The sequence below is a fragment of the Rhodotorula graminis genome (assembly GCF_001329695.1).
Source record: "Rhodotorula graminis WP1 unplaced genomic scaffold RHOBAscaffold_9, whole genome shotgun sequence".
NCBI lineage: Eukaryota > Fungi > Basidiomycota > Microbotryomycetes > Sporidiobolales > Sporidiobolaceae > Rhodotorula > Rhodotorula graminis.
This window is the reverse complement of record NW_017264936.1, coordinates 746,982-759,705: the sequence shown is the minus strand read 5'-3', so window position 1 is coordinate 759,705 and position 12,724 is coordinate 746,982. Positions and strand designations below refer to the sequence as shown.

Sequence of the window (12,724 nt, the reverse complement as noted above, 5' to 3'; positions counted from 1 at the left end):
CTGGAGAGCCCGCCAGCTCGCCGTTGTCGTCGTCGTCGACGAGGAGGCGGGGCCACCTCGCTCTCTTCCTCACCTCCTACTTGCTCTCGGCCAGAGCACCCCCAGAACCTCCCCGAGACTTACCTCACCACCTGAGCAACCTGTGCGCCCCTTGTCGCCTCTCTCCACGCCCTCGTTGGCGCCAGCTGACCTCGTCCCCCCCTCCCCCGCCATCAGCCAACCCAGCACCCTCTCCAGGAGCTCACGCCACCCGGACCATCCTCTCTACCTGTCGTGGCGTCATGTCGCAGGCCGCGAGACCCGTTCTCGTGCGTCCCGAGCCCCTCCCCTCGTCTCTGCGCCCCGGGCGACTCTGAGTCGGCCCTCACGCGCAACACGAGCTGACCTCGTTCCCGCCCTCTCCTCCCGGCGCAGACGGAGGAGGAGAAGGAGGCTGCCGACAAGGCCAAGTGCCACGACATCGTCGACCAGATCGAGCGCAACTACCTCAAGGGCACGCTCTGAACGTCGTGCGACACAATCCCCGAGATCCACAAGCGGCCCGAGTCGTACAACCCCAAGACGTACGCCAAGGTCGAGCGCCGGCAAACTACACGCCGACCTGGCGCCCAACGGCGAGCGGTGGAGCGGCAAGGGCTTTGACGCCGCCGCGACGACGAGGACAAGGTGCGTCCCCCTCTTTCGCCTCTCTCTTTCCCCATCCCTCTCAGCTCCCGCACCCTCCCTCGCAACGCGTCTCTCGCGACACCTCTCTCCACACCTCGCTCCTCGCCTCTCTCCTCTCCTCTCTCCTCGCCTCTCGTTGCACGCCTCCCTTTCACCCTCTCGCCCCCTCTCCCTCTCGCGAACCCCTCGTCCTCGCCTCTCGCGCCACGCCGTCGACACCTCGCTGACCTAGCCCTCTCGGTGCCCGTGCAGGCCGCGAGCGCCGCCGCCGCGATGGTCGCCGACCTCAAGAACAAGTTTGACGAGCACAAGGTGGAGATGAACGCCAAGTTCGACGAGTTCATCGCCAAGTCGACCGCGTCGGCTCCCACTGGTGGGCCGCCCGAGTGCAGTGAGTGAGTACACCCCCTCCTCCCTCTCCCCTCCCCCTTTCCTTTTCCCTTTTTCTCCTGTCGCTTGAGCTTGAGTAGTGTCCCGTCCTCGTTGGTACCATAACTGCAATTGCCTTTTCCTTCTCTACGAGCTGCACGCGAAAGGCTCGAGAGAGAGATGCTCTGCGACGTGATCGTCTCGTGCTCGAAGTCGGCGCTCGCAAGCGAGACGACGCTCGAGCCTCGACCTGCTCTCGCTAGCGCTTCCCTCTGCTCGCTTCCAGCTCGAGGTCATCTCGAACTCTCTCAGGCATGCTTGAGTGCGCTCTCGACAACTTGCAGCGCGAGGAGAAGCGCCGCTCAGCGAGAGAGGTCGACGAGGTGCGGTCGGCTTGAGCTCTCGAGGCCCGCTTCACGGCTCCCTTTCGCTCAGTCGCCGAGTCGCAGCATGCTCTTGCGACGCTCTCGAGGTGCATGCACGCGAGAAGAGGACGTCAAACTCGTCGCTCGACAAGCCTCGCTCGCCTTCTCGGGACGTGCTCGCTTGCCTCGACGAACGGAGCCCTCCCGGGGCGTGACGGGTTGAGAGACGAGGAAGAGCCGGCGTTGCACATAGAGCGCGGGAGGAAGGGCACAGAGGAGAGAGAGGGGCGAGGAGGGGGAAAGAGCAAGGAGAGCGCGCTCAGGCGCAGGCCGACCAGACGAAGCGCTCTTTGGACGTCTCGCGCGTCTCGGGCTCGCTCGAGGAAGCTGCGGGCGGCGTCAAGGGCGTCAGTCTCGGCGTGAGAGAGGCAGAGGACGAGGGAGAAGGTGGCGGGGCGCACAGAGGGTCGTGCGCTTGCCGAAGCTCGAGTCGACGTTTCGGGACTGCGAGGGGCGAGAGGGGTGCGACGCCGCCATCGACCCTGCAGCCGTGCTCTATCGTCAGTCGAGAACGTGCGTGAGAGGAAGAGGTGAGAGTGGACGCACAGTCGAGTAGGTCTTGACGTCGTCGCGCTCGAGCCGCTCGACGAGGCTGTCGCCCTCGCCGTTGTGCACCGACGGCGGGTACCGGTACTCGGTCGCCCCAAGAGCCGTCGACAGGACGAATGATGATGTCGGCCGGCGCCTCGACGCCCACCTTGGTCGTGACGGCGCGGCACTTTTCCGAGACGATCGTGACGGGGAGGAGGAGGTCGAATCTGGGGGCGGTGGAGCGAGGGCCAGCGACCCGAGAAGTCCATGATGCGGCACTGCGAGTAGACGAGAGAGGACAAAGAGGGGCGAGGAAGGGCGGAATGAGGAGGGTAAGTCGAGGATTCGAGGGTTCGAGGACGATGACAAGAGACTGAAGGAGCGCACCTCTTGGCCGGACACGAGGTCGAAGACGAGTCGATTCGCCCAACTTGGCGAACGCCGTCTTCTCGGTGCTGCGTGGCGGCAAGAGGAAGATTAGGGAGGTCGTCCACGGCGAGCACGAGGAGAGCTCGAGCGGGAGACGCATTGGTCGGCGCTCGTCTTGCCTCACGATCGGCGGCGCTCGGCGCGCTCAAAGCGAAGGTCGAGCGCTTCTGAGAGGCGACAGCTCGTGTGCGGCTCGAGGCGCGAGGGCGAGAGCGACGGGAAGAGGTCCTCGCTCTGTCTCGCGCAGCATGTCGAGGTGCTCGCGCGCGCCCTCGAGCACAAGAAGAGCACGGTGACATCGAGTTCGAGTGAGGACGACCTCGTTGCAGCCAAAGCCCCTTCAATCGTGCCGTCGAGGGGGAAGTCGACAATAAGGTCGAGGAGCGTGTCGAGCGAACCCTGCTGCGTCGCGGCTGCATCGTTCTGCGCGGAGGGAACGCGAGTCAGCACGACTTTGAGGCTCCTGCGCGCGCTCTCGGTACCGCAGAGAGAGGGAGAGACGTACAGATTGGCGAGAGAGATGAGGCGAGGAGGCGGGCGATGCTCGACGGCGAAGGGGTCCAGGAGGGTCGGGACTTCAAGAGGCACTCGAGAGATGAGCCAGGAGAGCTAGCGTGTGTGCCAGACCAGTCTCAGCAGCGAGACGGCGGCGTGAGGAGCCGAGGAGCGGGGCAGCCTCGAGCTCGAGAGCTTCGTCCGAGGCGTCCGAGCCGCCACTCGTCTCCACCCTCTCAGCTCGCCATGGCTGACGAGCCCATCTCCAAGCGCCCGCGCACAGACGCACCCGTCGACAACCCTTACCTCGCCCACGTCCAGGACCCGCGCGACCGCATGACGGGCGGACCTGGCGCACCTCCTCCCGGCGCGAGGCCATTCGACGGCTGGCAGCCCAGGACCAAGGGCGGCAAGGACGTCGAGGCCGTCATGGTGCGTCCTCACTCTCCCTCCCTCCCACCCCAACCACATCCCCCAGCCGTCTCGAACCCGCGACGACGAGCGGGACCGTCCTCGTCCTCGCTCGTCTCGCATCTCGCCGCGGCGGCACAGACACGGTCTACGCCAGTACAAAGCTGACCCTCCACACTGTCCTGCAGGCCGGCGACATCAACCCGTTCACGCTCCAACCCTTCTCCAAGCGCTACGCCGACATCTTCGCCGTCCGCAAGAAGCTCCCCGTCCACCAGCAGATGAACGAGTTCCTCGAGATGTTTAACGCCAACCAGTTCGTCGTCCTCTCTGGCGAGACCGGGTCCGGCAAGACGACTCAGTACGTCCCTCCCTCGTCATTGCCGCCCCTCTGGGCGCACCTTCCTGACCTCGACCTCGCCCGCCCACAGGATCCCGCAGTACGTCGCCTACGCCGACTTGCCGCACTTGCGGCGGCCGGGCCTCCAGGTCGCGTGCACGCAGCCTCGACGAGTCGCCGCCATGAGCGTCGCCAAGCGCGTCGCCGACGAGATGGACGTTCCGCTCGGCGAGCAGGTCGGCTACAGCATCCGTTTTGAGGACTGCACGAGCCCCAACACGTTCCTCAAGTGCGTCTGCCGCGTCTCTCTCTCTCCCTGCGTCCAGGCGAAGCTCACTCGAGACCGTCGCGCGCAGGTACATGACCGACGGAATGCTGCTCCGCGAGGCCATGAACGACCACATGCTGTCGCGCTACTCGTGCGTCATCCTCGACGAGGCGCACGAGCGCACCCTCGCCACCGACATCCTCATGGGCCTGCTCAAGGACGTTGCGCGCCGGCGCCCGGACCTCAAGATCGTCGTCATGTCCGCCACGCTCGACGCCGCCAAGTTCCAGAACTACTTCTTCGGCGCACCGCTCCTCAAGGTTCCTGGTCGCACGTTCGCCGTCGAGATGTGCGTCCCTCGTCTCCCTCGACTTTTCCCTTTTTCTTCGGCGGCGGGAAGACTGACTTTGGGTCGTCCCTCCTCGTACAGCTTCTACACGCCCGAGCCCGAGCCCGACTACCTCGAGTCCGCCATCCGCACCGTGCTCATGGTCCACCAGGCCGAGCCAGAAGGCGACATCCTCGTGTTCCTGACCGGCGAGGAGGAGATCGAGGACGCGTGCCGCAAGATCACGGTCGAGGCCGACCAGCTCGGGCCCCAGTTCGGCCCGCTCAAGGCCGTCCCGCTGTACTCGTCGCTCCCGCCTCAGCAGCAGCAGCGCATCTTCGACAAGGCGCCGCCGCCCCGCACGCCCGACGGCCCGCCCGGCCGCAAGGTCGTCATCTCGACCAACATTGCCGAGACGTCGCTCACGATCGACGGCATCGTCTACGTCGTCGACCCGGGCTTCTCGAAGCAGAAGATTTACAACCCGCGCATCCGCGTCGAGTCGCTCCTCGTGAGCCCCATCTCCAAGGCGAGCGCCAACCAGCGCGCCGGTCGTGCCGGCCGTACTCGCCCGGGCAAGTGCTTCCGCCTGTACACCGAGTCGGACTTTGTCAAGGAGGTGTGTCCCGCTCTCTCTCTCTCTTTCTCGCCTCGACCCGGGGAACGAGCACTGACCCTCGTGCTCTCGCGCTCGCAGCTCGAGGAGCAGACGTACCCCGAGATCCTGCGGTGCAACCTCGCGTCGGTCATCCTCGAGCTCAAGAAGCTCGGCGTCGACGACCTCGTCCACTTCGACTACATGGATCCTCCAGCACCCGAGACGGTCATGCGCGCGCTCGAGCTCCTCAACTACCTCGCCGCGTTCGACGATGACGGCAGTGCGTCCCTCTCTCCCTCCTCGACTGTCTGCGAGCCGTACTGACCCTCTCTCGTTGTCCCTCGCGCCGCAGACTTGACGCCGCTCGGCGACCTCATGTCGACCTTTCCGCTCGAGCCCCAACTCGCCAAGATGCTCATCGTCTCGCCCGAGTTCAAGTGCTCGAACGAGATCCTGTCGATCGCGGCCATGCTGTCGGTGCCCAACCCGTACCTGCGCCCCAACAGCCAGCGCAAGGAGGCCGACGAGGCCAAGGCGCAGTTTGCCCACCCGAGCGGCGACCACCTGTCGCTCCTCAACCTCTACCACGCGTACAAGGGCAGTGCGTCACCTTTTCTCCCTCTCTCCCTGCGTCCATACATGTGCGACCCGTACTGACTATGCGTCGTCGTCGTTGCGCGCAGGCCCCGACGCCAACTGGTGCTGGAACAACTACGTGTCGCATCGCGCCATGCAGCAGGCCGACAACGTCCGCAACCAGCTCAAGCGCTCGATGGAGAAGATGGACCTGTGCGTCTCTCGTCTCCTCTCTCGGTCCCCGTCCACCCACCTCGTTGTCGACCATCTCCTGACTCTCCCTCGCGCAGCGACCTCGTCTCGACCTCGTTCGACGACAAGTCGTACTACATCAACATCCAGCGTGCGCTCACGGCGGGCTTCTTCATGCAAGTCGCGCACCGCGAGGGCGACAAGAACGGGTACATGACGATCAAGGACCTGCAGGTCGTCGGCCTGCACCCGTCGACGGGCCTCGACCACAACCCCGAGTGGGTCATCTACAACGAGTTTGTCCTCACGACCCGCAACTTTATCCGCACCGTCACCGAGACGAGGCCCGAGTGGTGCGTCCCCTCTCTCTCTCTTCTAGCGCCTCTCGACGCCGGACCGGCCCTGACCTCTCTCTCCTCGCGCCCAGGCTGTGGGAGTTCGGCGCGTCGTACTTTGACTACAAGAACGTCAACGCGTTCCCCGACTGCGAGGCGCGCCGCATCTTTGAGCGCATCGCCAAGGGCCAGAAGTACGTCTCGGGCGCCGCGTCGTCCAAGCGCAGCGGGCGCGACGACGACAAGCGCGACAAGAAGAAGCGCAAGGAGCGCCGGTGAGTGCGGGCGTCGGGGTGCGGGTTCGAGGTCTGGCAGAGCCTTGTTGTGCAAGTCCTTGCGTTCGCTTTTCAATTTGCGCTTGCGAGAGCTCTCGATCCGAGTCGTCCGTCCTCTTCGCGTTGCTCGCTTTCGCTCTCGCTCTCTTTCTGCTTGTCGAGAACACGAGAGGGACGCAAAGGTTGCGCAATCATCTACAAGACTCGGCCGCAGAGAAAGCGTCTGCACGACGCCGGTTTTGCTAGAGAGGAGGAAGTGCGAGTGCGAGGACGAAAAGAGGAGGGAGCGACTGAGAGACGAACTAACTAAGCAAGCGGCACCTGTGCGCAAAGAGAGGAGCATGAGTCGAGGCTCGACCATCAAGAGAGAGAGAAAAGAGGAGGGGAGAGCGAGCGCACGCACCTCTTCCACCTCATCCTCCTTCCGCCCTCGCGCCTCAGCCCCTGCGCAGCGTAAGCGTCTGGCGCCGTCCACCGCCCCTCACAAGCCCACGCTCCTTGGCGCCCCTCATTTCCCCCTGCCCCGCCTGACCCTCCTCGCCGTCGTCCGACGACGCCGGCCCGCCCTCCTCGCTCGCCGACGACGAGCTCTCCCAAACATCGTCCACTGCGCCCTCGGCGTCGTCATGCCCCTTCGTCGCACTCGGCTTCGAGCCGAGCGCCGCGAGCCTCCTCGCCGCCTGCTCGGCGCGCAGCTTCTTCATCTCGAGGCCGCCGACGGGCGCACGACCCTGCGCCTGGCCCGTCGCAGCGCCGGCCGCGAGCAGCGCGTTCGGCTGCGCCGCGTGCACGGGCCCGAGGACCGGCGCGAGCGCCGGCAGAGGGAGCAGCGTCGGCTCGCTCGCGGCGACAATGTCCTCCCACCGCCCGCGAGGTGCGTGCGGGCCCGCCGAGCCGCCGAGCTTGGCCGGGAGAGGCAGCTTGGGCGGCGAGGACGAGGTGGGCGAGGCGGTCGACGAGGGCGCCGAGGCGGACGGGGTGCGGGTGCCGGCGTCGTCGCCTTGAGTCGAGGAGAGGGAGCGCGAGCGCGAGAGGGGCGAGGTGAAGAAGGAGGAGGCGAAGGAGGAGCGGGGTGACGCGAACACGGAGAGCTCTGTGGGTAGAATACGAGAGAGAGTAAGTCTACCGGTATTGAGGAAGGCGAGGGAGGGAGAGAGATAGAGAAAGGAGGGCGCACCCGAGGCGTTGACGCGCGACCGCTCGTACTCCTCGTCGTCCCCCTCGGCGCCGCTCTCGCCCTCGCCGCTCTCCTCCTCCGCCTCTGCGTCGCTCGCCCCGCGCACCATGCTGGCGGCTGCCGCCCCGCTCCCCCAACTCCCGAACACGCTCTTGGCCGTCTGGCTCACGCGCCCCTGCTGCTCCCCCCTGAGGCACATGCGGCTCCAGCTCTCGCCCAAGCTCCCCTTGCGCGGCATGTCGGGGCGACGCGCAAAGTGGAGCGTGAGCGCCGAGGGGTCGCCGGCCGAGGCGGCGACGACGGGGCGCAGGAGCGGGGACGACTGGGGCGAGGACGACATGGACGAGGACGAGGCGCGAGACGACGAGGTTGTGGCCGTGTGTGCGCGTGCGTGAGGGCGATAGTCGGGAGGGAAGACGAAGGAAGGCGGCGGCATGGGCGCGGTCGACGAGCGCGAGCCGGCCGAGGGTCCGAGCCACGGCGTCGCTGGCGCCGACTGCGCCGCCGCCGGCAGCGAGCGCGTCTTGCCGAGCTGCTTCTTGCGTGCGACAGTCGAGCTCGACGGCGCCGGACCTTGGCCGGGCCCGGCGGCCGGCGACGCCGGCGACGCCGACCTGCGCGGGGCTGGACCCGCCCTCTGGCGGCTCTGCTGCGCCGCCGCCGCCTCGGCAAGCTTGAGCGCGAGAACGTGCCCGCCGAACGTTGTCGACGGCGAGGTGCGGCTCGGGAGCGGTGTCGCCTGGGCGTGCGCCGGGTCGAGGTGCGTCGAGCTTTGAGCGCGGCGAGAGAGGAGGGATGGGAAGGGGGCGGTGCGGGATGGGCGAGACGCCGCCGACGAGGGGACGAGGGTATCGCGGCGAGAGATGGAGGGGAGCGAGTGGCCGCCGGCGGCCGAAGAGAGCGTGACGAGCTCGCGGCTCGGGTCGACGACCTCGTCCTGCACGCGCTCGACGGGCTCGACGTGCTCGACCTGCTCAAGGGTCGCGTCGAGGACATGGACCGACGGCGTCGACGCGAGCGACACGGGCGTCGAACCCTCCTCGAGGTCCTCCGTGCCCGTCGTCCCTCCTCCCTCGCCGCTCGCGCCGCCCGCCGTGCTGCTGCTCTCGCCCGCCTCCTCGTGGCGCAGCCTCCTCAGCTCGCGCGACGTAAGCGGCCTCGCCGGCTGGCCCTCGCGGAGGAGGACGTGCGTGCTCTTGGCGCGCTCGAGGCGCGCGAGGAGGAGCGTCTTGTCGGCGCCCGAGGGCGAGAGCGGGGACGACGACTCGAGGTCGAACTTGGGGCGGGTTTGCTGAGGCGGTGGGCGGAGCGTCGTTGCACGTCGGAGGAGGTGCGTGGGACGAGGCTGGTGGTGGAAGGGCTTCGAGAGGTGCGAGGGCGAGAGAGAGGCGGGGGAAGGCGGAGGAGGAGGGGACGGTGGGGCTGAGACGGGGAGCGCGCAGGGCGAGCCGTGCGCGCTGCGAGGGATCTTGATGGGCGCCGCCGTCGTTGTCGAGCTGACGCTCGTCGTCGCGAGGCTCATGGCGAGAGCGCGCGTGGGTGCCGGAGGAGAGCGAGAGAAGGAGAAGAGCGAGGAGCGCCGCGTGGACGATCGAGGCGAGGGCGCTTGCTCCTGGCCCCACAGCCGTCGGTGTGCTCGTCGGGCGGCGCGGCGGAACTCACGCAGACGGACCGGCGAGCAGCGGATGGCCTCGATCGCCCTCGCCGAGCTCAGCGCAGCGGGCGCAGCGCAGCGCCTCGCTCGTGTAGCAGAGCGGTGGACGCGCGCTGGCCCGAGCTCGCCCTCCAGTACCGGCTCGAGCCGCCCCAGCCTCCTAAACGCACAGGACGGCCGAGGAGCGAGAGGCCGACGCGTCGCCGCGGACGGACAGGGGGCGCGGACGCGAGCCGGCACTGCGGGAGCTGCACCGCCGAGCGTGGGCGGTGCATCAGAGCTGTATCGATCTCTCGCTGAGCTGTGCGCGCACCGTAGAGTCAGCTGGGGGAAGGGGAGAGGAAGGAACGAGGAGGAGCTGATGAGACGAACCGAGACGAGACGACGCGCTCGCGGGGCGTCGAGGAGGCGGGTGCAGCTCGTGCAGTACTAGCTCAGCATGCTGTTCAGATGCAGCGACGAGCCCCGAGGCGAGACGAGGACAGCGAGCAGCGGCACCGCCGCGCCGTCCGCCGAGAGCTGGAAAGCGCCACTCTCACTCGCACTCGTGCTCGTCTGAGAAAGCAAAGCGCACATCGTCATTCTCAAGCTGCTCGACAAGCGTCCACAAGCTGTCCCCCTCGCCCGGCTCGCGCGTTCCTCCGCCGCTCACCGCCCGCCCGTCCTCGCCGCTCGCGCCCCGTCTCTCGCCTTCTTCCTCCTCCTAGTCGGCCTCGTCCAGCTGCTCCTGCTGGTCGTCGTCGCTGGCGGCGGGAGCGACGCCGTTGCGGGCCGGGTTCATGACGACGACGGGCGGGTCGAGGTAGACGGGCGGCTTGAGGCGCGCGAGCCTCTGGCCCTCCTTCTTGACGGCGTAGAGCTGCACGCGATCGAGCAGAGGGCGAAAGGAGAGCGAATTAGAGCGCGTTCGACGGATCCGAGAGAGGGACAGAGGGGAAAGAGAGAGAGAAAAGGGGACGCACGAGGTCGAACCACGCGCTTTCGCCCGAGTAGTTGCGCCAGGTCGACGAGTGGTTCTCCCACACGTACTTGCGCACGCTCTTGCCGGCACGGTCGAGCTCGGCGACACCGGCCGTCGACGGGTCGAGCTGATTGACCTCGAGAAGGGCCGAGGCGGCGCACGCGACCTCGAGCGGGAGCGAGATGTGGAACTGGGGCTGCGCGTTGACGCCGTGGCCGCTGTACGGGATGTAGTCGTCGTCGTGGTACTTGCGGAGGTGCTTGAGGACGTCGACGAGTGGGCCAATGTTGCGGAACTTGCGGTGCGCCTTGCTGATCTGGTGGCGAGGCGGCCACGTGTACTCGCGCTTCGACGGGCGCCGGCAGTACCCAAAGTCGCAGCAGACGAACGACGCCGCGAGCGAGAAGAACTTGTCGAGGTCGCCGTCGAGGTCGTCGGCATCGAGCCCGTGCGAGAGGTCGTCCGGGTCGGTCGTCGCCTCGAGGACGAGCGAGCGGGCGTGCGCAACGAGGTCGAGGCGGAACTGGTCGACCTCGTCCTTGATGTCCTCGAGCGCCATGGTCCAGGCCTGCTTCATCGCCTCGACGTCGTCGTTGTCGCCCCAGAGCGCCTTGACCGACGGCAGGAGGAGAAAGTCGAGGAACAGGGGGACGAACGGGCGCGCCGGCTTGGGGAGCGACGCGCAGAGCTTCTCGTAGAGCGGGCGCAGCGACTCTTTGCGCTTCCTCTGCTCGGACTTGGCTTTGAAACGCGCGACCTGCTTGGTGAGGCGCTCCTTGTCGCGGTCGAGGAGGGCAAGGAGCTCGGGCTTGATGCGGACCCATTCTGTGGATCGAGCGCGACGTCAGACTGTCCATCTTCACTGCTGACGAGAAGTGGAGGAGGGAGAAAGCTCGGACGCACCCTCGTCCGTGAGCGGGTCGGGCGACGTGACGAGCTTGCTCCTCGACCACGAACCGTAGAAGCTGCAGAGGCACCCGTCAGGACCAGTCACGGATGTAGAGAGCGGGGAGCGAGGACGTACTCGTAAGCGCCGTAGCCCAGATCGAGGTCGAGGATCTTGTCCACGAGCTGCTTGAAACGGATGCGGTTGTAGCGCTGCCGGTGGACCTCCCAGCCGACCATTCTCACGTGGTCCTGCACCGTCTTGTACGCCACAGCGATGTTGCGGGCGTGCTGCGGGATAGGCGTCAGGTCTCGAACGACGAGGGACGTGGCACGTCGCGGAAGGACGGACGGACCTCGTTGATCTCCTTGAACAAGGCCGAGCGGGCGACGATGTACTCGTTGACGCGACGCGTGTACGGCGAGGCCGAGTCGTCCTCGTTGTCGGACATGTCGTCCTGGCGCGGCGTCCACGTCTTGAACGAGCGAGCGCGCGAGCTGCGCCTGCGGCCACTCGACGGCGTCGGCGACGGCGCGAGAGGTGCTGCGACGTTGCCCTCGGCGATGTCGTCGTCCTCGTCCTGGTCCTCGAGGTCCTTCAGGATGACCGTGGCGCGGTACAGGTCGCTCAGGAGGACGTAGCCTGTCCGTGCAGACAAGTTAGCTCTGCGAGCAATCTCGCTCGATCCGGCAGACGTGAGACGATGGGACGCACCGCCCGACTTGATGACGACGTCTTGAGCGCGTGGGTGCAACTTGGCGAGGACATCAGGGTGCGTGCGCTCGATGGACGAGAGCTTGACGAAGCTGCGAGAGGGAAAGTCGCTGTCAGTGGCTGACCCGCTGCGAAGCGGACGAAATGGGGACGCACTGCTGGGTACGGCAGCTCTTGCAGGCCCTCAGGCGCAGGCGACCGTCGAGCGAGACGTACTTGCTGATGCCGCAGATCTGGAGCAGGGAGAGGAGGATGATGGTCAGGAAGGGCCGACGAGTGGGAGAAGGAGAGGGCGAGAGCGCACCTGGCAGTTGCGCCCAAAGACGAGGCTCGCGTACTGGACCTCGCTGAAGTGGTCGGTAACGACGTCGGGCAGCTTGAGCTTGTCGCGAGCGGCCTTCCACAGACGGGCCGACGACTTGGCCGTGAGGAGCGCGCGGTACTCCTTGTTGACCATGCTGAGCGCGAGGAGGTCGTTCGGGTACAAGTGCGAGAAGATCTACTCGTGCGCAGGAGGGTCAGCTGTGAGCCCGAGGCAAGGTCGAGTCCGAGAGGAGGAGGGGGGAGGAAAGGGAGGGCGCACCTCGGTGATCATCTCGACAGGGAGCGTCTTGAAGACCTCGAGCTGGCCCTTGGCCTTGTTATGCTTGCGCTGCTTGCCCTTGGCCGGCCCGCGAGCCTTCTTGCGCGGCTGGACGTCTTCATCGCCCTCGTCGCCATCGTCGACCTCGACCGCCTTGGCCTTGCCCTTGGCGCGCTTGGTCGGACCTGCAGGGGGTCAAGTAGAGTCAGTTGAGGGTCCTCGAGGCAGTCCCATACGCCCACGCACCTTTGGCCTTGCTGTTGCGCCCTCCTCCCCCGCGTCCCGACTCGCTCAACTCCTCGTCCTCGTCCTCGTCGCCGCTCGAGGGCAGCTCGGCGTAGCTGAACGTGTTCGCCGTGCTCTTGCGAGCCGTGCGCGTGCGAGCACTCATCCTCGCGTCGGTAGCGAGGGGATGGTGGAGGACCGAGAGAGGAGGAGCGTGCGGACGAGCGCGAGGTGGCAGCGAGTCGGACTCTGCGGAAGGCGGAGCGACGCAGTGCACGCCTCACTG

At 67.0% G+C, this 12,724-nt stretch overlaps 5 protein-coding genes across 5 annotated transcripts; 2 read left to right on the top strand and 3 right to left on the bottom strand.

Annotated features, from left to right (window-relative positions):
* Nucleotides 1-90: 90 nt before the first annotated feature.
* RHOBADRAFT_54609 (uncharacterized protein) lies at nt 91-1,182 on the top strand (the record flags this gene model as incomplete). The annotated part of the gene is made up of 5 exons (XM_018417411.1): nt 91-142; nt 217-308; nt 415-462; nt 529-573; nt 919-1,182. Coding segments are annotated over 5 exons (307 nt in total), but the record flags the coding sequence as incomplete, so codon positions are not given.
* A 439-nt stretch (nt 1,183-1,621) lies between these two features.
* Nucleotides 1,622-2,260, bottom strand: RHOBADRAFT_54608 (uncharacterized protein; the record flags this gene model as incomplete). The annotated part of the gene is made up of 4 exons (XM_018417410.1): nt 1,622-1,787; nt 1,862-1,904; nt 2,007-2,218; nt 2,248-2,260. Coding segments are annotated over 4 exons (433 nt in total), but the record flags the coding sequence as incomplete, so codon positions are not given.
* Nucleotides 2,261-3,161: 901 nt separating this feature from the next.
* RHOBADRAFT_48691 (uncharacterized protein) lies at nt 3,162-6,312 on the top strand (the record flags this gene model as incomplete). The annotated part of the gene is made up of 10 exons (XM_018415174.1): nt 3,162-3,347; nt 3,515-3,687; nt 3,758-3,955; nt 4,023-4,283; nt 4,365-4,881; nt 4,960-5,140; nt 5,213-5,461; nt 5,544-5,649; nt 5,727-5,981; nt 6,056-6,312. The coding sequence occupies 10 exons, from the start codon at nt 3,162-3,164 to the stop codon at nt 6,240-6,242; spliced, it is 2,313 nt and encodes a 770-aa protein (XP_018270091.1). The 3' UTR covers nt 6,243-6,312.
* A 363-nt stretch (nt 6,313-6,675) lies between these two features.
* Nucleotides 6,676-8,937, bottom strand: RHOBADRAFT_45338 (uncharacterized protein; the record flags this gene model as incomplete). Its single annotated transcript, XM_018414592.1, has 2 exons — nt 6,676-7,331; nt 7,416-8,937. The coding sequence occupies 2 exons, from the start codon at nt 8,935-8,937 to the stop codon at nt 6,676-6,678; spliced, it is 2,178 nt and encodes a 725-aa protein (XP_018270090.1).
* An 835-nt stretch (nt 8,938-9,772) lies between these two features.
* Nucleotides 9,773-12,604, bottom strand: RHOBADRAFT_45337 (uncharacterized protein; the record flags this gene model as incomplete). Its single annotated transcript, XM_018414591.1, has 10 exons — nt 9,773-9,928; nt 10,032-10,855; nt 10,934-10,995; nt 11,055-11,206; nt 11,272-11,558; nt 11,631-11,722; nt 11,787-11,863; nt 11,935-12,129; nt 12,214-12,398; nt 12,460-12,604. The coding sequence occupies 10 exons, from the start codon at nt 12,602-12,604 to the stop codon at nt 9,773-9,775; spliced, it is 2,175 nt and encodes a 724-aa protein (XP_018270089.1).
* Between the last annotated feature and the right edge of the window lie 120 nt (nt 12,605-12,724).